The sequence below is a fragment of the Dermacentor variabilis genome, chromosome 7 (genome assembly GCF_050947875.1).
Source record: "Dermacentor variabilis isolate Ectoservices chromosome 7, ASM5094787v1, whole genome shotgun sequence".
NCBI classification, from domain to species: Eukaryota; Metazoa; Arthropoda; class Arachnida; order Ixodida; family Ixodidae; genus Dermacentor; species Dermacentor variabilis.
Window position 1 is genome coordinate 68,845,589 of NC_134574.1, and position 25,311 is coordinate 68,870,899.

The window sequence follows — 25,311 nt, forward strand, 5'->3', positions numbered from 1 at the left end:
CAGACCCATCTGTAGATTGTGCGGACTGCTTAACCCAACCGACGGACACAAATGCGAGATAAACTGCGCATCGTGCGGGGAGGCCCACCCAACCGGTGACCATTCGTGCAAGCAGCGACTCAAACCGGTTCGACCCCGACCCACACCATCATCAGCCCCGATGAAGTCGAAAGCCCCACGATGGTTCGCCTCGGAAGACGAAGAAGACACCTACAGGGCGGACACTCGCGGCCGGCCGGTCAATACCGAGCAACGCTCCCGCTCCCAATCCCGCTCCCGTTCCCGGTCAGCGAGCCGCGAGCATCGGGCACCACCGACACCCAAAAGGAACCCGTCGCCTCTGGCAAGGACGCAGAAGCCTTCACACGAGGTAAGCTGGGCGGAAGTCGTCTCTCCCAAGCCACGAAACACATCCACACCGATCGCACAAAATCCAGAATACCAGAGAGTCATTGAGGAAAATAGACAGCAAAAACAGCGTCTAATCGACTACGAGCACAAAATCGAAACTTTAATGAAAAGAGTAGCCATGCTTGAATCGGCACACGCTGCGACCTGTGAGCGAACGCCACAATCTCAATTACCACAGCTACGCACTCTCACCGGACATCCGCCACTACAAACACAACTGCTCCCCTCCCCCCAAACAACACAGCCAAAGCAGCCTCAGGCGCACTCACCGTCTGAGAGCAACCTGGTAACCCAGGACCAAATGCAACAAGCACTGCAACAATCACAACAACAAATAATACAACAAATACAGCAACAATTTCAACAGTTCTTTAAGGAATTCCAAGAATTAAAGAAATACGTTAACGAATCCCTAACCAAGGAACCCAAGCGTAAACGAAAAAGTAGCAAAATACCCTCTCAGACAGATGACGGTAGCATGCTAACTTCCGACACAGACAGCACAATACCCTCTAAGTCCCATCATGGCCCGTAAACCTCAAATAGAAACCGAAAGCATCACGATCTGGTCTTGGAACTGTAGGTACATTAAAAGCAAGCACGCATCCCTCTCGCTATACGTACAGGCGGCGCTAGTACCCCCGGATATTATCTGCTTGCAAGAGGCGGGACAGCAGCCGAAGCCAATTATGGGGTATAAAATACAGTACGACCCCAGCTACCGTAGGGTGACCACGCTCTTCCGCAAAGATTTGGCAACAACCCTCACAGTGCTCCCCGGTGAGGAAACCCCACATCTCATCACCACGATATGGCCTGTCAAGAAGGGAAGCCCTAAACAAGTCGTACGCAACGTATACAGTCCCCCCCCGCGACAGAAAGGCTGACTTCGCGTCATTGTTCCGGCACCTACAGGGAATGCTGGAGCACCGCGATCGCCTAATTATAACCGGAGATTTCAATGCAAAGCACAACACGTGGGGCTACTCGAAAGCAGACACCAAGGGCGCCAAGCTCTTAGAAGCCATAGAGCGCCACGAATACACACTAATTACAGTACCAGGTACGCCTACTCGAATAGGAAACAGTGCCAGCAGGGACACGACTCCTGATCTCACCATCACCAACGATACCGTGGGAACAAGTTGGAGGGTCCTAGACGACTCACTGGGTAGTGATCACTACATTATCGAAATCACCAGCGCCTCGGCCAAACTACGCCGACCTAGAAGGCCAAAATTACAAATTGGCCTAGGTTTAGGGAGAGGCAACAGCTCGATTTAGATACAAGTCTGCCCTTCCCGGAACATCAAGGCCGCTTAACCACGATCAAGGAGTGGGCCAAAAGCATCAAAGAACTATATGACGCCAACACTAAAGTGTACCAAACCGATACCGACACGCCGGCGATCGACAACCATCTAATACACTTATGGGAAGCATGCAGAGGCCTCACAAGAAGATGGCGAGAACAGAAGCTAAATCGCAAACTTCGACTTAGGATTTCAAACGTCACTAAACAGGCCAACGATTATGCCCTGAAGGTTCACAGGGACAATTGGCGCACGTTCTGCGATTCGCTTAAAGGCACGCTAAGCACGAAAAAGACATGGAACATACTCCGCAGCATCATCGATCCTTCAAATACCAAAACAGAAACAAACACAACCCTACAAAACTCGTTGGCGAATATCCGGGAACCGAGGATGAACTCATACAGGAACTCCAGCAAACGTACACGGGAATCCGGACCGGGCATCCGAAACCATACCCTCAATATCCAGGAGCTCCGAACGAGATACTTGATGCACCCATCACGTATGCGGAGGTATACGCGGCAGCACAGAGCTTCAAGAAAAACACGGCACCGGGTCCCGACGGAATCACCAACGCCATCTTGAGAAACCTAAGCGATGAAATCCTGCGAGCCCTTACAAAGCAGCTGAACGAAGAAATATGGGCACCGGGCGGAACATTACCCGAGGAATGGACTACAGCTCACATAGTCCTTATACCCAAACCTGGAAAACCGCGCAGGCTCGATCAATTACTACCGATCTCGCTTACGTCTTGCCTAGGCAAGCTTCTTGAACGAATTGTACTCACTCGAATGGAACAACACATGGAAGAACATGGTCTACACCCCAATTGCATGTACGGATTTCAAAAAGGCGTGTCATCACAGGATGTCTTCCTCCTCCTCAAGGAAGAGGTCCTCAACCCACAACCGGGCAGCAACAACAACATACTCCTAGCCCTCGACGTAGAAAAAGCATTTGATAATATAGCACACGAAACCATCCTAGATGGCCTCGCCGCCATAGGATGCGGAGAGCGAGTATACCATTATGTCGTGGCTTTTCTCAGCCACCGCAAAGCTCGCATCGGCATAGCAGGCGTACAATCGGACATATATGATCTACCGCAGAAGGGTACTCCGCAAGGGTCAATATTATCTCCTTTCCTCTTCAACATCGGACTTAGAAAACTTGCTTTACAACTGGAAAACATCCCAAAACTCGGATGTGCCTTCTATGCCGACGATATCACTCTATGGACAACCAAGGGTTCATACGGCGACAGAGAAAACACGTTACTCGCAGCTATCGGATACATCGAGTCATACCTAACCACAGCAGGAATGAGGTGTGCCCCACACAAGTCGGAGTACCTTCAAATCCGGCCTAAGCAAACTAAGGAACATCGAGCCCCGCCAATACATCTCGAGATTGCCGGGCAACCTATAAAGCGCGTCCCGACCGCACGCATACTAGGTATGCACATCCAGGAGAACAACGGCATAAAGCTAGCCTCAGAGAAATTAAATCACGTTATAAGAAGCACCGCATCACTCATCGCCAGAGTAGCGCGCAGCAAAGATGGTTTCACAGAGGACGAAACCTTAAGACTGGTACAAGCCCTCGTCATCAGCCGTGTCACGTACGCGCTACCGTATCAAGTCAAGCGCAAAAGCGAGACAGAACGCATGGACACTCTTATAAGAACCGCGTACAAAACGGCCTTAGAGCTACCGTCAAGCACAAGCACAAAGAAATTACTAGCGCTAGGCATATACAACACCTTTGAGGAGCTAGCAAGTGCCATGCTCATAGCGCAGAGGGAGCGCCTCAACAAGACTCAACAGGGAAGACACCTTCTTCAACGGCTAGGGTACCCGCTGACACCTCAGTACTGCAAAGAAGAAACACAACTCTTGCCTAACCACATTAGAGAGAACATTGTAGTAGACCCTATCCCCAAGAACATGCACCCCATTCACAATCAGGAGAGAAGAGCAGCGCGTGCCCGCATGTTGCACAAACGTTGTTTCAGAGACCCGGATACGTATTACACGGACGCTAGCCCGTATCCCTCGTCGCCACGTTGCGGGCTCAAATACACAATCGCCGTTGTCAATCAGGGGAACCTGGTAGCCTCAGCCTCCATCCGCGCCACATGCAGCGCAGCAGCAGAAGCAGCAGCAATCGCTCTCGCACTTCGCGACGCCGAGAGCAAGGGAAGGTCCGCCCGTGTCCTTACTGACTCACAAGCGGCTTGTCGTTTATACCTGAACGGAACACTCCCTATACAAGCCATTCGAATCCTGGGTCGCACACTACAATGGACCCATGGTATCGTTTGGTGCCCCGGGCACGAAGGCCTGTGGGGCAACGAAGAGGCGGACTGCGCAGCTCGAGGTCTCACTAGCCGAGCGGCAGACCCCACCGTTCTTCAGCCCCCGACAGGCCGACGAGCGACCCACGAGTTATTAACGACAGGTCAACAAATACTACAGGACCAACGGCTCGGAAGAACGCAATACGCTCCCCCACACAAAGCTCTCAATAAACTCCAGGCAAGGGACTGGCGCCGCCTGCAAACTAACACATACCCACAGTTGTCTCGTCTACACGCAATCTACCCAGACAGTTATACGTCCCGAACATGTGCCTGGTGTAGCAACCACACAGCGACACTCGCGCACATAACACACGAATGCACCGACCGTCCGGGCGACGCAATTTCGCCACGAGTCACAACACACACACTCACTACGTGGTCTTGGGAGGCGAGACTCTCCGAACTGGACCTGGGAAGCCAACTGGCGACCCTCGACCAGGCCCGGCGAGCCGCGATCGCCAGTGGAGCCCTGTCAGAGGGAACCACCCAGGAATAAACCGCGCAACGGTTTCTGCAATAATAAAGTTTCTCCTCCTCCTCCTCCTCTCAATGTTCGTCGCCTCACGAAGAAACTCTTCGACGGTCTTCGGTAGGCTTCTTACCATCCCGGCGAAAAGTTCCTCCTTTACACCACGCATCAGTAAGCGGACTTTCTTCTCCTCGGCCATATCCGGGTCGGCGTGGCGGAACAAACGGCTCATTTCTTCCGTAAAGATGGCGACGTTCTCGTTTGGCAGCTGCACTCGGGCGTCCAGCATAGCTTCAGCCCTTTCGTTGCGCACGACGCTTGTAAAGGTGCGTAGGAAGCCGGTACGGAACAGGTCCCACGTTGTCAAGGTCGATTCCCTGTTCTCAAACGAAGTTCTGGCGGTGTCTTCTAAGGCGAAGTAGACATGCCGCAGCTTCTCGTCGGAGTCCCAGTTGTTGAATGTTGCGATTCGTTCATAGGTCTGCAGCCATGATTCCGGGTCTTCATTCGCTGCTCCATGGAAGGTTGGTGGGTCCCGAGGTTGTTGTAGGACAACGGGGGACGCCGGGGCAGCCATTGGGGTTGTCTTGACCACGATCTTCTTTGTCGTCTCAGGTAGAAGTCCGTGCTCTGGGGGCAGTCCTTGCAGTCTGCGGCTAGCACGCTGGTCTTGGGCGATGTTGGTTCTGTCCTCGGGCTTCGGGCTTGGATCGTGGCTTTGCGGGGGCGTTCGGTACATGAACGCACAAGCACCTCCACCAGATGTCACGTGGTGGTGACGTTAAGAACACAGTAGCAATACTGTGAAAGGCAAAACTAGATTTTATTGGGCGAACCTGTGCCCACAAAACAGGCTACACTTATAGCACAACGAAAGCGGCGAACAGAGTCGGCGATCGTCGGAAATCTGATCAGCGGGTGAAGCGCGTCGGCTTTTATAGAGCAGTCGTCGAATGTTCCAGACTAATCGTTTGAACCCGCGTGCCTTCCACAAAGTTCTACACCATTCTCGTTACGCGATGAAATCAGATAACACAAGGTTCGGCGACAACAGACAGCCGGGTAGAAGCATCGATAACTTTCCAGAAACGTCGGATACATGCAGGCGCGTCCGTCGCTGTGCGATTACAGTTGTTAAGCGGCGAAACGTGGTCGCCCGATAAAGATAAGCACACGTGTCAATATAGAACTCCGCAGCCCCTTGAACTATCCCACCCATATTAGTAATGATATTGCGGGCTTTGTCTTTTAACGCATACATCTGATTCCTGCCTATTCCTAGTTTCTTCTTCACTGCTTTTAGGCTTCCTCCGTTCCTGAGAGCATGTTCAATTCTATCCATGTTATAGTTCCTTATGTCAGCTGTCTTACGCTTGTTGATAAACTTGGAAAGTTCTGCCCGTTCTATTCTAGCTGTAGGGTTAGAGGCTTTCATACATTGGTGTTTCTTCATCAAATCTTTTGTTTCCTGCGATAGCTTACTGACATCGTGTCTAACGGAGTTAACACCGACTTCTATTGCACACACCTTAATGGTTCCCATAAGATTGTCGTTCATATCTTCAACAGTAATGTCCTCTTCTTGAGTTAGAACAGAATACCTGTTCTGTAGCTTGATCCTGAATTCCTCTATTTTCCCTCTTACCACTAACTCATTGATCGGCTTCTTATGTACCAGCGTCTGAGTAAAGGTCTATATTTCCGCACCCTCGGTGCGCAGTGTTGTATTTGGATTCATAGCATGTGATGGTACAGAATAAACAGCCGTTTTGGATAGTCTTACTGGCTGCGAGCCTAGCTGCGTTGAAATTAATCTTGTTCCCAGAACCTCGGGCGCGTAAGCTTTTGACGTAACCACCCCTGTGTTGATGCGAAAGCACCATGTGGCCAATTGAGCAAAAACGCCGGTGTCTATAGCAGCGAAACGGCACTTAAGTTCAATTGGCTTCGACGCCACGTCACCCTCGAGCCTTGACAGAGTAGAACGGGCGAAGCGGTGTTGCGTCAAGAGAGGGGGCATCGCCGCGATGCCATGTCCCCAGCGCGCCTCGACGGTGTAGACGTGGCGACGCGAAGCTGCGGGGAGATACGGATTGTCGTCAGATGTTGTCTCGCTCACGGAAGCCGGTGCGTGGTACATATCTCTCTCTTTCTCTCTCACCCCTACTGGGCTTAGCTGCTGCTTGCGCCTGTTGGCCTTGGCGGTCGCTGCTGCTTCCTCGGTCTCTCGTCGCGCTGGACGTGGGTGGCATGCGGCGTGCTTGATTTCTCAGCGAGATCGTCCAAATGGTTCCGGTCTACAGCCAACATGCTAACGTAGAAACTGTGCCAAATATCCAAGAACACCTAAGCACTCATAAGTTGCAAATGCGAAAGCACTAATGTCCATTTGAACACCGGTGAGTGGTCGCTCGAGTTATGCACTGCTAGCGGAGAAGCAAGCATATTGAGGTTAAGGAAGGATGTTGAACACACTCGGCTTTTGAGCATGGGGTCGCAGGCTCAAAACTTACTACCGCCAACGTTTTTTCTTTCGTATTTATTCAGTTTTTATAGAATAATTTCATTGTACCGTCTGCAGAGGCGAAGTTTGAGCGCAGGCGAGTGGTTTCGCGGACAGAGAATGCGCGGATAAAAAGGCTTGCGAAAGCGGGTGTGAGGGTGACGTGGCGTCGCGTAAAACCCCCGAAACTTCTTTAAGCAGCGAGACGCCTTGAAGACTGCCTCCTCCTAATCGCGCTGTCTCGCCATGGGCGCCGCCGCGTTGCTATTGCCGTATTGCCTTCACGTGGGGTTTCGTGCTGGATACGTTTGTGTACAGCCGCACTCCCCCACCATTTATGCTTCATAAGCATCGACCGACTGGCAACGGGGGCATGTTTGCGCCGTTGCACTTCTGTGTGGGTTGTGTTGTTCGCAAACGCACTGAACTAGGTTTAATGGCAAGTGCGGCGTCGCTTTGAGGCGCTTTCTAGCTAATGAGTTGCTGCGCCTTCAGATGTCGAAACAAATTCAGCCAAGGCAAAACGCTCTTCGCGATAAGGTCCGGTGAGCACGATGGTTTAAGAAGAAAGACGTGGGTTCAACCAATAGGGAGGGAGAACTTCAGACCTACGTTCTTTACACGACTATGCGAAATTAGGAGTCTCTCATAGTATGGCATGTGTCCACACTTGCGTAATTTATTGCGGCCCATAACGTAGTACATAAGACACAATTCACTGGCCATGTTGCCGTTTATCATCATGTTTGGCCACAATTCTTACGCGACGTATACTTATATAAGCACTACGTTGTCGTATTCGTATTTTGTGCGCCTAATCGTTGTTTACGCCAACAGGCTTGGATTCGCAGGAACCGAGGCTGCATGGGAAAACTTGACTACGAAACCTTTATATTCAGCCCAGTCCTTCTGACAAAATTAGAGGTTGGAGCGTGAAAACTCATCGTATAGGAGAACAACTCTCTGCTTTTGTGGTTACTTGCTAGCCTTCTTTATAGCGAGTAACTTTGCTTGCTGCTTTCATTTGTGGATCGTCTTTCGTGGTCGGTCTGCGGATTGCGATACAAAGACACCAACGAAAAGCCTGCGTGCTCTCTAGAAACCAATTTACGGCTGCCGTTCTTCGCCGAACGAGAGCATCATAGGTCTTTGAGACGTGCGTACTATTTCGAGTGAGTTTTAAATGGCGTGAAGGTTTAGATGCAGCAGTGGAGCACAAGAAAGGAAAACGTGCGGTCGCCCTCTCGTTCGCTGGCTCCTTTAGTCATTCACTCGCTTTAGTTGTTGGTCATAGCTTCACAGAAGTCATATATTGCAAATGTTATTTCGGAGCGAGCGCAATCGTCCTCAATGCGTGCTCCTCTTAATTACTGACGGTGCAAGTCGGTTCGCAATGACAAGTGATTCACTTCGTGAATGGGCGATCTACGATAAAATGTTACTCGTAATCAGTCACTAACCTGATATACTAAAAAAAAGAAGTTGACTATCACTTCAGCATATGCTAAAGAGGCGAAAGCCTGCCCGCTCACGATACATTCATTCCATTACTTGACATTTTCATTCTAGCGCGTTGTTACTTCCTGCTAGTTGCTTTCTCCCACGAAAGCTCGTGGGTTCGAGTGCCTTCATTACCTCTATCTTAACTAACTGTGTCTTAATTAATGTCGCCTCCAATAACACCAAAGTTAGCGGACTCTCGTCCGGTGAAGGACTCTCGTCCTTTACGATATCAAGTAGAATCCAACTTGGAGATATGGCCGGCTCGCCGGCACCTCCATCTTTTGTCGTGGGTTAGAGGGCCTTAATTAACTTCGTCTTAACACCAAAGTCGTGGATTCCACTCACACCAGATGTGAGGGTCCGACTCCCACCAAAGGTCGTGGGTCCGACTCTTGACCTTCACGATGTCAATTGGAATACAACTTCGAGATATGGCCGGTTCGCCCACACCTCCATGTTCTGTCGTGGGTTCGAGGGCCTTAATCAGCTTCGTCCTGATTAACACCAAAGTCGTGGATTCCACTCACACCAGATGCGAAGGTTCAACTCCCACCAAAGGTTGTGCGTCCGACTCTTGACCTTCACGATGTCAATTGGAATACAACTTGGTGATAAGGCCGGTTCGGCCATATCGCCCATATCGCCAAGTGGCTCCGACTCCCACCGGAGGTCATGGTTTTGACTCTTGGCATTCACGATGGCAATTGGAGGTATGACTGGTTCGCCCATGTATCCAAGTGGGCTAGCTAGACTCCTACATAATATGCATGGGTTCAAGTGTCTAAACGTAATCTTAATTAACTGTAGCTTAATTAACACCACAGGCCATGCTGACACTTCTCAACTTCACGCTTTCTTATAAAGAAAGTGAGGGCCTAATTCGCGCAAATTAACACCAAACATCGTGGGTTCGACACCCACCAAAAGTCAAGGCTTCGACTCGCACCAAAAGTCGTGTGTCATAATTAAATTCACCTTAATTAACGCTGTAGGCAGTGTATTCGACTTCCACCAAAGGTCGAGGGTTTGACTTCCTATGAATGTTGGTGCCATAGCGCCGGACGGCGTAACGCCGGAGATCGGACTTTTCGTCTCATGAACCGTCTAAGGCTTTCGATTGAGTAATTTACGCAACGTAAGCTCACTATGCTCCTGTTTGAGCCTGAGTGAAATGTTGTTACCGCGTTCTCGCTTCACGAACAAATGTTAAAAAATCAACGCCCCTTCCAATCCGTGAAGATGGACGAACAGTTACAGTTAGTTACACCGAGTGTTACACCATGCAAGTCAAACATCGCAAGCAGTCTATATTGTAAAGCCTTTGTTTCACCATTCTTACATCTCATTTTCGCTTTTGCGTGCTTTGTATGGGGAGCATGCTTTAGGAATGCTTTTGTTTGCTTCTAAGCTCCATATATTGGGCGCAAGGCACACCACTGGAGAGGAGGGCGCTGCAATCGTTTTGACTATTGGTTGGATTGGTTTGACATGGCTGCCGGCACTTCTTGCTGGCGCAAGAAGTGCCGGCAGGCACGTGCTTTTCGTATCGCGTTTGAATGACTGGGCACAGTTTGCTACCCGCAGACCACCAGCATAACATTTTCCTTTAGCGGTAGGGTGGAATCAATTGCCCATAAATTCGATGCCAAAAATGCACCCTGTGACAACCGTATAAGATTCGCGTTTAAGGTAGCATTCTCACAAGAGGAAAGGGGTCACTCCAACACACTGTTCTCTGTGTTGATCTCTTCTTTTCCTTTCCCACTAGGTGACGTGGCCCCTTTTGTTAGCGGAGTCCGACAACGACGGCACAGGGTCCACATAAGCAGCTTCGCTGTAAAAAACTGATTTCATTTTCTATGTACGCAGAGTTTCGACTCGATCATTAGCCGCGCGTTTCTATCGACTTTGAGGCACCAAAGGCAATAGAACCAGCGCCCATCTCCGAGCCTTTGTGCGCGCTTAGAAGATTGGCAAACACGCACGAATGCTAGCACGTAGGCAGCACTATGGGCACGTTGCAAGTCCTAGGCGGCGCCCTGTCTTTCGGACCCCTAGCGCCATCTGACGAATAGTTGCTCGAATGTGGTAGGATCACTCACGGCGTCAGCGGCTCGCGCTGCATGTTTGGCGCCCTGTAAAACGGTAGTGATGGCACGAAACAGCGTGCCAATAGTAAATTTAGCCGGATTGCGAGAATTACAAGATCTTGACAGCTTGTTTAGTACAAAGAATTTAGAGAAAGGAAGTCGTCTATTTGAAGCGGGGTGGGACATGAGGGAACTGCGGAACTCGCACTGATCGGAAGTGACTGCTAGGTGTATTCCGCAAGCGAAAATCAGCGCACCAGCGAGATGCGTGAAGCTCAGCGTAAGTTACTTCGTTATCTACGGTGTGGACGCATGAAATTATAGGTGACATTGATTTTTGCAGATTGGCGACAGCAGACAGAGCCTAGCGGGGAGCTGCGATTGCCTTGCTGGCATCGCAGGGAAGCGTAAGCACGCTGCGGTAGTAGGACGGCCTCCCGGTAGTAGGACGTTGCTCTCCCCAAACACACAAAAAAGTGAGGAGCTTACCAGTTGCGTTAGACCACGCTGGGAAAATATTTTCGCCCAAGTTACTGGAAGTTCGAGACTTTTTATGTTGCGATTTTTCAGTGCATGCAAAGGAGGTTCCAATAAACCACGTCGTCAAGTATTTTGGTGATCTCAACTGCCCCTTAGTTGATATGCTGGGTGCAGAAGGGTGTATGCCAGCTGCGTCAGCTGCAACCCCTCCTCACAGCTGTCAGGTAGTCTTGACGTTGTTTGAATGGGAGATAATTGGGAAAGAGTTCCACAGCTTTACTGCGGTACAGTGTGGAAACAAACCACTTTGTTTGCTACATATCCTGGTACGCAGTACAGGTGTCATGTTGCTGCGGTCATTGCTGTAAAAGCAACGATTTCAGCGTTAACATACTTGGCATGTCGGACAAGCGCGATCCAGTGTTGATGCCGTTCTTTTTCATACGGTCGGCTCGGCAACCTGTAAAACTTCGTTCCTGGTGAGTTGCCGTACGTGCTGTTGCAGCCCACTACGCAACAATTCATGTTGCACTTCGGCATTGCTCAGAAAAGGCAACAGCTACGCGCGAAACAGTGCACAGACAGGCTTTCCGAACGAAAGCGGGCCGGTCGTATCCTACCGGGTGCGCGATCGCCGCCGCGAGGGGCGCCCGAGTAGGCGCGGGAACTACGTTCGCAACCTTCCTACAGCTTGCAGTACTCTGTCGAACCTTCAGAGCAGCGATAATTCGTGCCCTCTGCCGCCTTTGTTCGCCATAGCTGATACGTGCCGTGAATTCACCTTGTAATGTCGGCGCGGTATATTCAGGTTACTGAGGGTTTGCTAGATAACACAATGTTGGCATTCGATCGTAAACGTGCCATTTACATCCATTCGCAACAAGATCTTGCGACACGCGCTTGACAAATGTGGCGCACCTAAAGTAGCGTGTGCCATACATTCAGAGTCATCATGGGACGGCGTTAGAGCTCGTTTAGAACCTTTAAAACATAGTTATCAAAACAGGAAAACAAGCAGTCGTTAATGAGTTTGTATAACCCTTCGTATCAAAATTCAGTACTGCACACGAAGTTACTCGGAGCTATAAAGCCAATGCGAGATCTTAAAGCGAGCCGCCTTGCATTTGCGTGTATTCATTCTGCTAAAGGTCGTCTGCTGCATGCACTGAAGCGTAGTAGGCGGCGCCATGGTTGAGGAGGGACAGCGAAAGAAATGAGAGACAAAGAGAAGCGAACGCGTAGGAGGGAAGTGTCACTACTTTACGAAGTTTCAGTGGTTTTAGCGCCGCGGGAATGCCTTCTACCCTCATGCAACACCTGGAGCGCCAGTACAGCAGCAGGCTCATCTTTTTCGCCCGCTTTGCTCCGTCGAGGGGTGCATGTGACGTGGCGTCACAGCCAATGGGAATTGAGCTGCCGTTTCCCTACTATAGACGCCGGCTGTTTCGCTTAGGGAACAGTTTATGCTTTCCCATAAAATAAATAACCCGCACCAATTTAATCGGAAAACTCGATTACATACCCTGCAGCAAAACTGGAATGCATGACAAAACTGAAATCATGAAAACATGTTCAAGTGGACATTAGTAGTTTCACACTCACAACTCATAAGAAGTGCTTAGGTGTCCTCGAATTTTCTTATTTTGCACACATATTTATTGGTATTGACAACCATCGTAGATATGATGTATGAAGTATAATAACTCAACTCTTATGTAATGCATTATTATTAGCCCAACTCACATATAATGGATATGTAAATAAATAAACAACACTGAAATGACCTATGAAATTCTACTTAAGTATCAGGACCTCTTCAAATCTTGGCCTGCTCACCTTGTGTACCTACCGAAAATTTCTGGAATATTGAAAGGCCAGTATTCAAAGGCGAAATTCACATGTCTTGCGGCAATGTAGCAGAAGACAAAATATGTGGCTTTGTGAGACCATAAGAAAGGTTCAGCTGCCGCTATGCTGTTGGCGAAAACACGTCACACCGTTCAGTTTTATTTATAGATATTGGATAAAATGACGAATGGTATACAGCGGGTGCTGCCGTCATCATGACAAAACCACCGTGTCGATAAAGCACGTAAGCGATTGCAATAAAGGGATATTTTTAACAAACCCTCACGTGCCTTTCTCTTGTTTCATCAGTGGTTCAAATAGGTTAATACAAGGGTCGACACAATATTTTTACAAAATTACCGAAAAATTTCCCAGGTACTTATATCAGGGTGCCATGACATTGCTCAGCAAGAGAGTAAAGCAGTGAACAGTAGAATGTTAGATCAACTGTGGCGATTGTAGCCGAAGACAAGGTCTTCGTGCATAAATTTGTGGGCGTTACTAACGAAAGTCGCAGTTTATCCAAAAAGACGAATCATCCATCGCGATAGCAAATTAGTCGACAGCTGTACGAAGCAGACAGAAGTTTTATCGGCCGTGCAAACTAACAAACCTAGGCATACTAACTAAATTAACAAGCATGTCGTCTCGCACGCACAAGTTAACATGAACACACCTCACTCGATGACACCGGAAACTAGCTGTCAAAAAACTGGTGTGAATAAGCGCGGCAGCAGCAGCGAGCGAACTGACCTTCGCGTTGCCTCTCACATCAACGCGAACTAAGCCGTGAAAACACCGAACGGCGGACTGTCCCCATCGCAGATGCTTTCAAGAAAAAGCGGCCTAGAGTGAACGAGGCCCCCTCCTACCCTCCTCCCAGAGCCTTGCGCTCAACGGAAAATGGCGCGCTTCCTCCCCGTATCCCTCCCTTGCGTGTGCGAGCTTGAGCTGTGGACGCCGGCTCGCCCTTGCCCTTTATACGGAACCTTACGGCGACGGCGACCGCACTCGGCAAAAATGCGCCTGGAGTGTGCATATAATTGCTATAGCAACAAAAAATCTGCGGTTGGAATCGTTCCCTATTTTTATATGACAGGATGCTTCAACGTAATCCTGTGTCTCTTCCAATTCTTTTCATTCCTCTTCGTTCGTCGTGCTACAAAGCTATGAAGTCCTCTAGTATTTCTTTAATTTCGTGAAGCTGTATGGGAGTCACTCAAATGAGAAGACATGTGCGCTGTCTACTGAGGATGGAATTTTCAGTTTTCAAGGCGCCGGTCTGTACTAAGCGAGCAAGCTTCTGCAATAGTTCGTGCAGCTTTCATTTGCACGAACACTATGCACGCAAAAGTCCTGCCTTGATATAACGGAGTAAACACCATAAAATAGCTTTAACTACGAGTGCATTCTTTTCTACGAATACTACGTTTGCTGTTGCTGGATGTTCTTATACATTTATACATTTCAATTGCACATACTGGACGCAAAACCTTTTTTCTGACAAGTTTGAAGCAGCATAAGGGTTACACAAACACTAATTTCCCATTACATGACTGCAGAGCCAAGAAATGTTTCTTAGTAATATCTTGTAAATATTCGCATTAAGAAAGGAACAAGCTTTCAAAAACATGTTCTTTGGGTTTGTTGTCTAAAATACCCTAAATCTAAAGGCAAAAGAAGTTTGGAAGCATGTTGGAAGTTGCCAAACACCTAGGTATTTTTTCTACGAGAAAGTTGGTGCAGATTAATAGAATGAAAACAAGGACCAGGACTAAATTACCTGCATTTCGCAACATGTTATCTGGCAGAAAACCACCAGTCTAAGTAGCAAGGAAGCGATAAGGAAATGGTAACGAAAGCACAAATACAAAACCAGGAGTCATCACAGAGAAAGTTAAGCAAAAAGAGATAGTGAATAGGATGCACACATTCTGTGAGACATTCTGTCACACATTCTGCTTCACCAAAGGCTATATATGCCAAGTTCTATGAACATGTCATATGGTGGGTCACAGTGATCCTTAAAAGACAGGAAACGGATTGTGTATGGTGTAATGTCTAAATCTTTTATAGTGGTCTTTGGATAATGTCTCAGAACACGGCATCCCTACAATGTACAAAACAATCGCCAATCGTTTGGGCATGTGGAAATTAGCCCGATCCTTTACTAGGCTAAACACTCACACTTGCTCACGGTGAACATACTATCTGAACCAGATGAATGTGTTTTAGCAGCAACACAAAACAAATGTCAGAGGAGAACAATTTCTATGAAGGCTTTCTTGAAAGGTTTCTTGAAAGGTTGATAGCGGAATAAAAGCAATCTCTAGGATCCCATCTGGAGTCGATGTGGAGCGTCGCAGACATCAGGAAAGTACCAATTTTGCGAAAATGTATTGCCAAACACGCCACATCCCCGGTGCGTTTCGATGGTCGCGAGGTGTGCCTTCCGTTGGGGCGTTCTTCCACAGACAGAAGTGCAACCAATCTCTGAGGGCTTATGCGCTTCACGTCGCGCAGCACAGACAGACAAGCAATCAATGAGTTGATAAGAAATGGCGAAGGGTTCTATGGATCTCATCGCGGTTGATAACGGTTCGACGCGACTGGATAAGGTGCTATAGAGCATTAAGGGCTTATAATGGTGATGGTAGTTATGATAAGGTTAATAATTACTGATAAGGTTTGATAAACGTCGGTTGCCATAAGGTTCAAAAGTACCGATTAGAGTTTAATAGAGTAAAAGCATATCCTATAACATTGATAAGCACAGATAAGAGTTGATAAGGATCTGATTGTGTCCGATAAGGTCTATAAGAAAAGATAAGGGTTGGCGAGGCTCAGGTCTAGTCCGATAAGGGTTGATAAGGGTTTATACTGGTCGGATCATCAAGTTTCATAACATTGATAATGACACCAGGCTGTGTGGAGGCGCATGCTTAATCAACTCCCACTGGAGTTTCTGCATGAATTTTTTTTAGCATGCCGGATCCAGACTGCAATACGTTCGACTCGTCGAAATTTCGACCTCGAATGACGGTGCTTCGGAACAATCACTTCATAATTCAGGCATGCTCTTTCCTCCCCCCATCTTTTGTTCCGCCTCATCACTCCCTCCTCAATTTGGCGGTGGCCGGACATAATCGAAAGAGCAATGGCTACGTGTGGCTCACCCCATGGCGGTGGAGCTCAGAGCTGCCTAGAGAAATGAAAGGATGAAACAGGGGGAATATGGGCTAAGTTGAAAGCTAAGCAATATGACAGAATCATCTGCCTGGCTGGGCAAAAGTAATAAAATGCTGGTAATGTCTCCAACTAAATAGGAGGTGTACTAAAACCTGATTTACCCCTGAGGAAGGAGCCGAAGTGACTTTGAAACGTACGGTTTTAATATATGCGCGATCTTGTTAGCGACGTTATTGAGTTCTTAATGTGTTAGTATAAAGAACAGTTAAACCTGGAAGCGTCCGTCTCAAGGAGCTGCGTTGTGACATCTAGGCCGCTTAACTTCCAGCTTATGCTTTACATAAATGTTTGGCTTCAATTTAGATGGTCGCTTCTGTTTGTAGTGTATGTACGGTGGTGAACATTAGTACATGTTTATATTCCACACATATTACTTTTCTACCGACACAATGTCGTTGGATTTTTGTGTGGTGCTTTTAAAGAGAATGTGCTTTATGTTCATGACGTTCATGCAGCCGTTTTGTCAAGTGGTAGCGCTCGTAAATCTTGTGCTTCTGCAGCCTCGCCCAGCACGTAAGGTTTACAGATAAAGTTCGCAATGTTTGTATCCATATGATTGAATATGGGAATGATGCAAACATGGTAAAAAAATATTCAAAGCAAGAATTCAATATCACAGCGAGTTCTCTGACGCGGGCGTTCCTTAAATCAGTTCTAGAATATATGGGCTGTCGCAGCTATCATGCTCCAAGTCGTAAAACAAAGAAAAGGAAAAAGCGAGGCCTTCTGTGCGATGAAGGCAATTCTACGTTGTTAAGGGCAAGAAGGAGAAGCCTCGAGTGTGCCTCGTGCCCTTGATTAGTTAGGGTATATTGAATAATGAACAAACCTTGAAATGTTATAACTGAGGCATATATTTCAATGCGAGGTTTCCGAATCCACTTGAGAAGATCACCTGCAACTGTTCGTGGCGTTGCTTCTTTCTCGCGGGTGGACTTTCCGCTTTTAAATGGGGGCCCGGCCAGAAAAACCTAAACGAACGGAAATCTGACACCTCTTCTGGATTGCATGTCGCAGCAGAATTCTTAAACTCGCCGCAGCACAATTAAACGGGCTATGATTAAAACGGCGTGCAATCGCCGTCACAGGGTGCTTATCAAGGTATAGCCACAACATTTTCGCTAGTGGTGAGCCTCGGGTCCGGGCAGCGTGCCCATTTTCAGTTATCGCAAATTGCGCCGCAAGCATTGATCTGGCGTGAGGGGCCAACCTAAATAAATGCATGCACGTGTCTGCCACTTCGAAGAAAGGGGACATGCAATATTTATGACCGAAGTGGTCCGTTAGCCGGGCACAATTGATCGTCTCGCCGCGTGCTTGCAAGCAGCATTGCGGCTGTGCAGAAGCCGTAACTTGTTCGGCTTTTTATTTTTCTTCGCGGGCCTTCATTTCAATGCGAAAGAAAGAAATAAAATACTTGACATAGAGCGCACCAGAAAGAAGCGAAATTGAAGTTCTTGGTCATTTTCTGAAGCCTAGAGGTGATAAATTAGAACGGTAGGTAAATATCCGCTACAATCTAATGATTTAATAAAGAGAATATATGATACTGGAGGCTTCCTTATGTAGCAGCCAGCGACATAAAGTTGTTTTCATCGGCATATAAAACCACCTTTCTTTAAACAAAACAAAAAAAACATTGTGCATGCTAGTGAGAACAGGCTGGAGACTGGCATGGCGTCATATTGTTTTGCACCCACCGTATTGGTCATATTGTTTTGCCGTCGTGGCTATGGCACTGCGCTACTAAACCCGAGGACGCGGTGCTTTCTGATGCTCAATATGTGCTACATAAAAGTGTTTTTCCAAGAATGAAAGAAGCCCGCGAAGAAGCCCGTGGCAAGTGCCTCCAGTGGTCAGTCACGCGGCAATTTTGCGTGTATTCGCGAGCTTCTTTCACGCTAAAAAAAACACATTTCTGTATTGAGCAACAGAAAACTGTATCGGGAGTATTTTATTTGCTGCACAGTTTTCTCTTTGATACTTTTCGCCTATATATAATATTCGAGAGGGCGAATAATTAATTATGGTTATTCATGTAATTAGGTGGAATGCAAAAAAGAATCTGAGTCTCGAAGCAACGGCAAACAACATTACCTTTGTTCTGTTCAGCTACGTGGAATTTGCACATTTTTAAATCTTGGTGCATGATAGTTGCGACGCCCTGCACACACGCCAACTCCTTCGCTTCTTCTAATCACCATTGATCACTCTATGTTCACTCCTTTTGCCTTTTCGCCTATGCAATCTAGCAGGCTCAAAAAGGCGTCAGCTCAAGCTCACCTCTCCACTTTTTGTGTAAATAAATTCTGTACGCTTCGGAAGCTCTGCTACGAAGAAGGGAATACCGTAGGAAGGGCAAGTGCGTAAAATAATGGTAGAGTATTTAACACAGACCGTACTCAGGTGGAGCCCATCAGGGTATCGCTAGTCATCAAGCATGTCGCAAATAAATTTTACATCCGTGCCAACGCCAAATAACAAATAAGCATCGACAGATAAAAAAAGGTAACTTCAACCATTTTTATCAAGGTGAGCACTGCGATAGCAAAATAGCGCTGAAGGCGTCGGATTTTGCTCTGTTTCAGAAGTCTATTGAACTGTGACATCCATTATTGTTTTTAATAAAAAGCATTACTTGCCCCATTCTAGACGATTTGGTGTAGGTTGGTAGGTACGTAGTTTCCGTTTCACCTGGCTTTGTTAAAAAGAAAATAATGTGTGATCAACGGTGTAATCGAACCCCTGTCGTCGAGCACAGGAGCCCTGTTCTCTATCCATTAGGCCACGATCGCTTTTTTGTTTGTTTTTTGAATGAGACCACGATCGCACGCTTACTTCTCTCGTTGCGAAGCCAGGCAGCTCTTTGAAGCGCTCGGCAAGTACGCCCCGTGCCACTTGCTCGTTTTTGTTTGTGGTAGCTCACGCTCTGAGGAAATGTGTTAGACTGCGCTATCTCCGGGACCAGCACGCTTGCTGCACCACTTCCATCGTAAGAGGCTATTTATCAATTGTGCGACGTTGTAGCGACTTCATGATCGTATATTTAATCCTTTAAAAAAGAATTATGAGGTCTTTCGTGCCAAAGCCAGGATTTGATTATGAGGCACGCCGTCTTGTGGCACATCCGGAATAACTCAGACCTACAGGGGTTCTTTAACGTGCACGCAAATTCAAGTACCAGGGTGCTTTCTCATTTCGCCCCATTGGAAATGCGGCATCATGCTTAGCAGTCTAACACCATAGAAACTAAGCAAGCACGACGGGTAATTTATTCACGCTTTAACATTTGTTCTCCAAAGTACAAATCCAATCTTCGCTAGCACATACACCACGTAACATTTCCGTACGTGCATACGATTGCATGGCATGACCAGCAGTCGCTCTTGACGTCACAATCCGTGTTTCTCGTGCTTACGGTCATCCACTACCTATGCAGAAAGCAACAGGTGTCATGATGCAAGCTCGCAACAAACGATCAGCGTAGAAATTATGTCGTTGCCGCAATACGATCGTCTTTAACGGGTTCGTCGTCGTTATTCTGTCGTCACAAACACAACGCTCGCGACCCACATACACAATTAGTCCGTTTACCTAAAGACGTTTGTTAACCTGGTGTCGCTTTCCGGAATCCCGAACACTGCATTATAGCCAGGTAGCTGCAAAGTGCTTCGCACTAACATTGATTCCCGCAGTGCCTGTAATATGCACAATTTTGATTACGCGGAGTTATCTTGTTCATTTCGTTATTGGTGCTGATATCGTGTCGACTGCACCTTAATTTTGTGAACTTCTCCTGATGTAATAAGTATCACGTCAGTGTAATCCTAATCTTTAATCAAAATTTCTCCTTTTATCCAGGAATGACCAGACGAAGTACACCACAGGCAGCGACATGCGTCGTCTCTATGGCTTTCTCGGTGGTTGCAGTATGTCCAAGTAAGACTGAAATAATTTATAGCATTTTGAAAAAAGTAGGTTTTTCATGGGGTCATTTATATTCGTTAATTAGTAGGCTGTTGAAATTACGTTGCACGTAAGGATTACGGCAATGTACTATAGGTCTTTGGAATTTGTGGAGCAGTTGTAGTGTTGCTATAACCCATCAGTATATTTTGCAATCTTCGCAATGCACATAAAAGTTGACTTGAAAAGATGATCTTCTGTCTGAGAAAAGCGAATTTGTTTCGTCTTCTCATATTGGGCAAGTTAAATGAAAAGACGCAATCAAACACCTTGTTACCGATCAGCACGCAATACCCCTCATCTACGCATTCCAAGGACGCGCTTGGCTCGGTATCTTGCATTCAGCTGTTGCTCGTAAGCTATAAGTTTCTCGTAACATACTTTCGTCATCTAGCTTGCTTTCACTTCGCAGTTTGGCCTCCTGTGAGCGACCTGACCGTGATGGAATTGCTGGAAATTGCACAGATGCAAGGCCTGCAGCAGATAGCCTTACCCGGCGTCACTGGCAGAGTGAGCGGTTACGACTACGCTAATGCCACGGCCAGGCACTTTAACGTGACTCAGCTCGGTCATGGCAAGAAGTTCTTGCGCTACTGTCGCTTCGGACGGAAGGACACGATCGAAGTCCAGTACCGGATTTCCGCAATTCTGTCGGCCCTGTGGTGGAAAGTACCCGCAGACCGGGCTTGCAGTGACAACGAAGCTGAAGGTACGAAGCCCCCGCGGGTGCGTCTGCATCAGCAGGCGTTTGGTGTCTTGCGACACCACGTAGCCGAGCACACGAGGGTTGGACCCTCCCGCTTGTAGCCGTGCACGGCTTAGCTTTGCCTGGGGAAATGGGGATCCTGGGGGTTGAGCCGATGCTGAGTGTTTCGACCTTTAAGGCCCCCCCGGCGGAGGCAACAGACCTATTTGGCCTCTGCTTCACATAGACGACACCTCCAGACTTACCCATCTGGAGGAAACCGGCAGTCGCCTTTTCCTGTCCTTCTCTTCAATCTTCGTCTTTCTCGCTCACTTTCAATCTTTCCTGTCTTGTCTTCACTTCTTCTTACTTCCAGATTTCCAGGTGGCAAGGGCTAACCTGGTGTAGTTATCTAACCTTGGGTATATTATAATGGGTTATAGTGACTATGTACAGCTGGCGTCTTCGTTGCTTTTTGGCTTCGTAGCCTCCCCTTGTTGGGCTCGGTGGTGGGCGGCTGGCATAGCTACCGAAGTGATGTTTATTTTGATGGCTTTTTCATCATTCCCCCGACTCCCTGATCGCCTTCTTTCCACGAGAGGGCGCACGGATCACTCCTCGAAACTTTTTGACCAGACCAAAGAAATTTATCCAAAGTATCATGCCTTAAGTTGTGAAAACCCTGATAAAACTGCAAGAACTCTATCACCATTTGTTGTCGCAAAGTGCCTTACTCAGAAACTAGGTCCCGGCTAGACGGTCACGAGAATGGCCATTGGTAATCTGTTGCTCAAAGGTAGTGACAAGAAACAGTACGAGAAACTAACTGGACTTGCTGAAATTAATAGTACCCCCGTCTGGATAAACCTGCATCGTTAATTGAACAGTACACGCGGAGTCGTACCTGAACAAGATCTTCTGGACTTGAGTAAAACCGAGCTCCTTGAAGGCTGGAAGGAACAGCACGTGACAAATCTCCAATGAATAAAGATCAGGCAGGATGACAAAGGGATCCCCACTAAACACCTAATTTTGACATTCTGCACAAGCACTTTACCAGAATATATTGAAACAGGCTATATGAAAATCAAACTTAGACCCTACATTGCGAACCCGCGCCGCTGCTTTAAGTGTCAGCGATTTGGTCACGGCTCTCAGAGCTGCGGGGCTGTACCACATGTGCAAAGTGCGCATTCCACGAACATCCTGCCGATAGTTGTACTTAGGCACACCGCTGCGCAAACTGCGAGGGTGACCACCCTGCATACTCTCGGTCATGTCCTTCTTGGAAGAAGGAAAAGGAAATAATTACACTAAAGATCAAGGAGAACATTTCTTTTCAAAAAGCGCGAAAGCATATTTCTTTCCTCCATACCGCATGGTATGCTGGTGCGGCGCGTAGGAGGGCGACACCGCAACAGACTGGGGCATCAGCCCGACCCACAAAGAGTGTGGCCGTAGCAGTGCCCCAAGCTCCCCCCCCCCCTTGCGACAGCAGTGAGCACTGATGCGCCATCTCTAAAGAAGAGCCTATCGACCTCTGGGTTGGTGGCCTCCAAGGCTCTGCTTTTTGAGGCCTACCTTGAAAACCTACCTTTGAAAACCTTTGAGGCCTGCCTTGAAAACATCCAGCTCTAGTGAGCTGAAGTCCAGCAGCTCCCAAGAGTCGATGGACACAACTACAAAGGAGGCTGCGCATTCAGCGCCTCGGAAGCGGCGGGCTTCTGGTGACCGCTCCAAGAAAGACAAAGCCCGGTTCACGGGGCCAGGAAAGGCTCCATAAGCCTTTCCTGGCTCCTGACTCCTCTTCACACACAGCAAATAAATATAAACAGTATGGACACGCAAATATTTCCCTGGAACGTGAGAGGTCTGAACCACAACCTCGATGATAACACGCAACTCTTACAGATATACAATCCAAAGGTGCTGTGTTTTCAGGAGACGCATCATAAATCTAAGCAAGCAAGCTTTCTCAGGCAATACGCTATTTTCCGGAAAGACCGAGACGATGCTGTTGCATCGTCTGGCGGGGTAGCAATAATAGTTGACAGATGCGTTGCTTGTCGGCAACTGAGACTCGAACTCCTCTTGAGGCAGTTGCTATCGGAGCAGTGCTATTCAATAAACTAGTTAGCATCCCGTATGTATACATCCCCCCAAGTTATCAACTCTAGCACACCATTTCAAAGCTTTATTGATGAACTCCATCAACTTTACATAGTCGTCAGTGATCTCAACGCGCATAGCACACTGTAGAGTGACTCTCGCTGCGATGCGAGAGGATGGCTTATATAAAACATCCCGTTCTCTTCAAGTTCCTACTTTCTTAACAAGAAAAAGCCAACATTTTACAGCTCTACGCACAAACCATTTTCTTCGATATACGTAAACATAGCGTCTAGTACAATTGTGCCATATCTAGAGTGAGATGTCATTAATAACCCTTATGGAAGTGATCACTTCCCCACCGTTCTAAACTTTAAATAACAAAGTGAGTGTCCTGCACATGTTCCTCGATGGCACTTGATTCAGCCGACTGGACAAAGTTTCGCGAACTAACACAGCTTCCCTGGAATGATATCTGTGAACTTAGCCTAGACGATGCAGAGCATACATAACAGCGTTCATTATTCATGCTGCATCAGTATGTATCCCCCAAACAAATGGGTCGCCCTCGAAACGACGTATTCTATGGTGGAATGTGGATTGCAATGAAGCCAGGAAAAAGCAAAACAAGGCTTGGAATCGCCTCCTAACTACCCAACCACAGAGAACCTAATTAATTTCAAGGCGATCAAGTCGAAAGGTAGAAGAACGCGCCGCTGCGCTAAACGGGAAAGTTGGAAAAACTACATAACCAGCATGAATTCATATACAGATGAACGAATAGCCTGGAACAGGTTGAACAAAATAAAAGGCCGCGAAACTCATCCTTTACCTTTAGTAAATACACAAGGAGACACTCTTGAGGACCAGGCAGATTGTCTAGTAGCACATCTCGAGCACATTTCCAGTACATCTCATTACACAGATACGTTCCTAAAATACCAGCGAATAGCAGAACAGCTGTATTTGGGTCAGAAAAGCACATCCAATGATGTATACAAACGTCCATTTAAAATGGCTGAGTTCCAGGCCTCACTGAACTGCTGCAACAAGTATGCTCTAGGAAGTGACAGAATAGTGTATGAGATGATCAGGCACTTACACCCTGAAACCCAAAAAACACTACTGTCACTCTTCAATTCCATGTTCTCCGCCGGCTACACTCCGTTTGCCTGGAAATAAGCAATCGTAATCCCTATTCTCAAAGAGGGCAAGGACCCTTCCCCACCCAACAGTTATAGGCCTATAGCTCTGACAAGTTGTCTAGGCAAACTATTTGAGAAAATTATTAACCGTCGCCTCATTCATTTTCTTGAAAGCAACAAGATACTCGATCCCTTACAGTGCGGTTTTATTGAGGGTATACCCAGAGCAGATCACCTTGTCCGCATAGAGACAAGTATCCGTGATGCCTTTCTCCACAAACAACTTTTTTGTCATTATTTTTAGGTATAGAGAAGGCATACGACGCAACCTGATGCTTTGGAATCCTCCGTGATCTGTCTGAAATAGAAATTCGAGGCAACTTGCTGAACGTGATTCAGAGTTACCTCTCCAATCGCACGTTCCTTGTTAGAGTTGGTAGCGTTCTGTCTCGTCCATTTAAGCAGGAAGCTGGTGTCTCACAAGGAGGTGTGCTGAGCTGCACTCTCTTGTTTTGTCAAAATGAACTCGATCCAGACAGCTATACCACGTACTATGTTTTGTGCTGTATATGTGGATGACATCCTGATAGGTCTCAAATGATGCAATCTAAGTATCTGCGAGCGACAAGTACAGGTTTGCATAAATAAATTGTCCAAGTGGGCGGACAAAAACGGTTTAAGATAAACCCTCAAAAAAGTACGTGCGTTCTGTTCCCGTGTGTGTGTGTGTGGTCGGTACAACAGCGGTGTACTGGCGGACACCGTAATAGATTTCAGCAGAGAACGGTTATCTGTGAGCTGTGAACACACATTTTTAGGGATCTTTTTAGACAGTAAGCTAACTTTTGTGCCACACCTGAAGTATCTTAAGGCAAAGTGCGTCAAGACTATGAATCTGCTAAAGCTATTGTCACGCACAGCTCGGGGAAGCGACAGGAGATGCCTTATGAAGTTGTACAAAAGTGTAAAATTAACACACATTGACTACGGAGCGATAGTCTATTATTCTGCTGGACCTAGTACTCTGAAAATGCTAGATCCTGTCCACCACTTAGGCATCCGCCTTGCAACAGGCGCTTTTAGAACTAGTCCTGTGCAAAGCTTTTACGTCCAATCTAATGAATGGTCCCTATACTACCAAAGGACATATTTATGTCTTTCGTATGCCTTGA

At 47.4% G+C, this 25,311-nt stretch overlaps 1 protein-coding gene across 1 annotated transcript in view; it reads left to right on the plus strand.

Annotated features, from left to right (window-relative positions):
• The window catches only part of LOC142586834 (uncharacterized), a 48,397-nt gene that overhangs the window by 19,190 nt on the left and 3,896 nt on the right, over nt 1-25,311 (plus strand). The window contains exons 2-3 of the mRNA XM_075697703.1: nt 20,096-20,173; nt 20,613-20,909. Of these exons, the coding sequence (XP_075553818.1) occupies nt 20,098-20,173; nt 20,613-20,909 (373 nt within the window). The 5' untranslated portion in view covers nt 20,096-20,097. The remainder of the gene's footprint in view (nt 1-20,095; nt 20,174-20,612; nt 20,910-25,311) is intronic.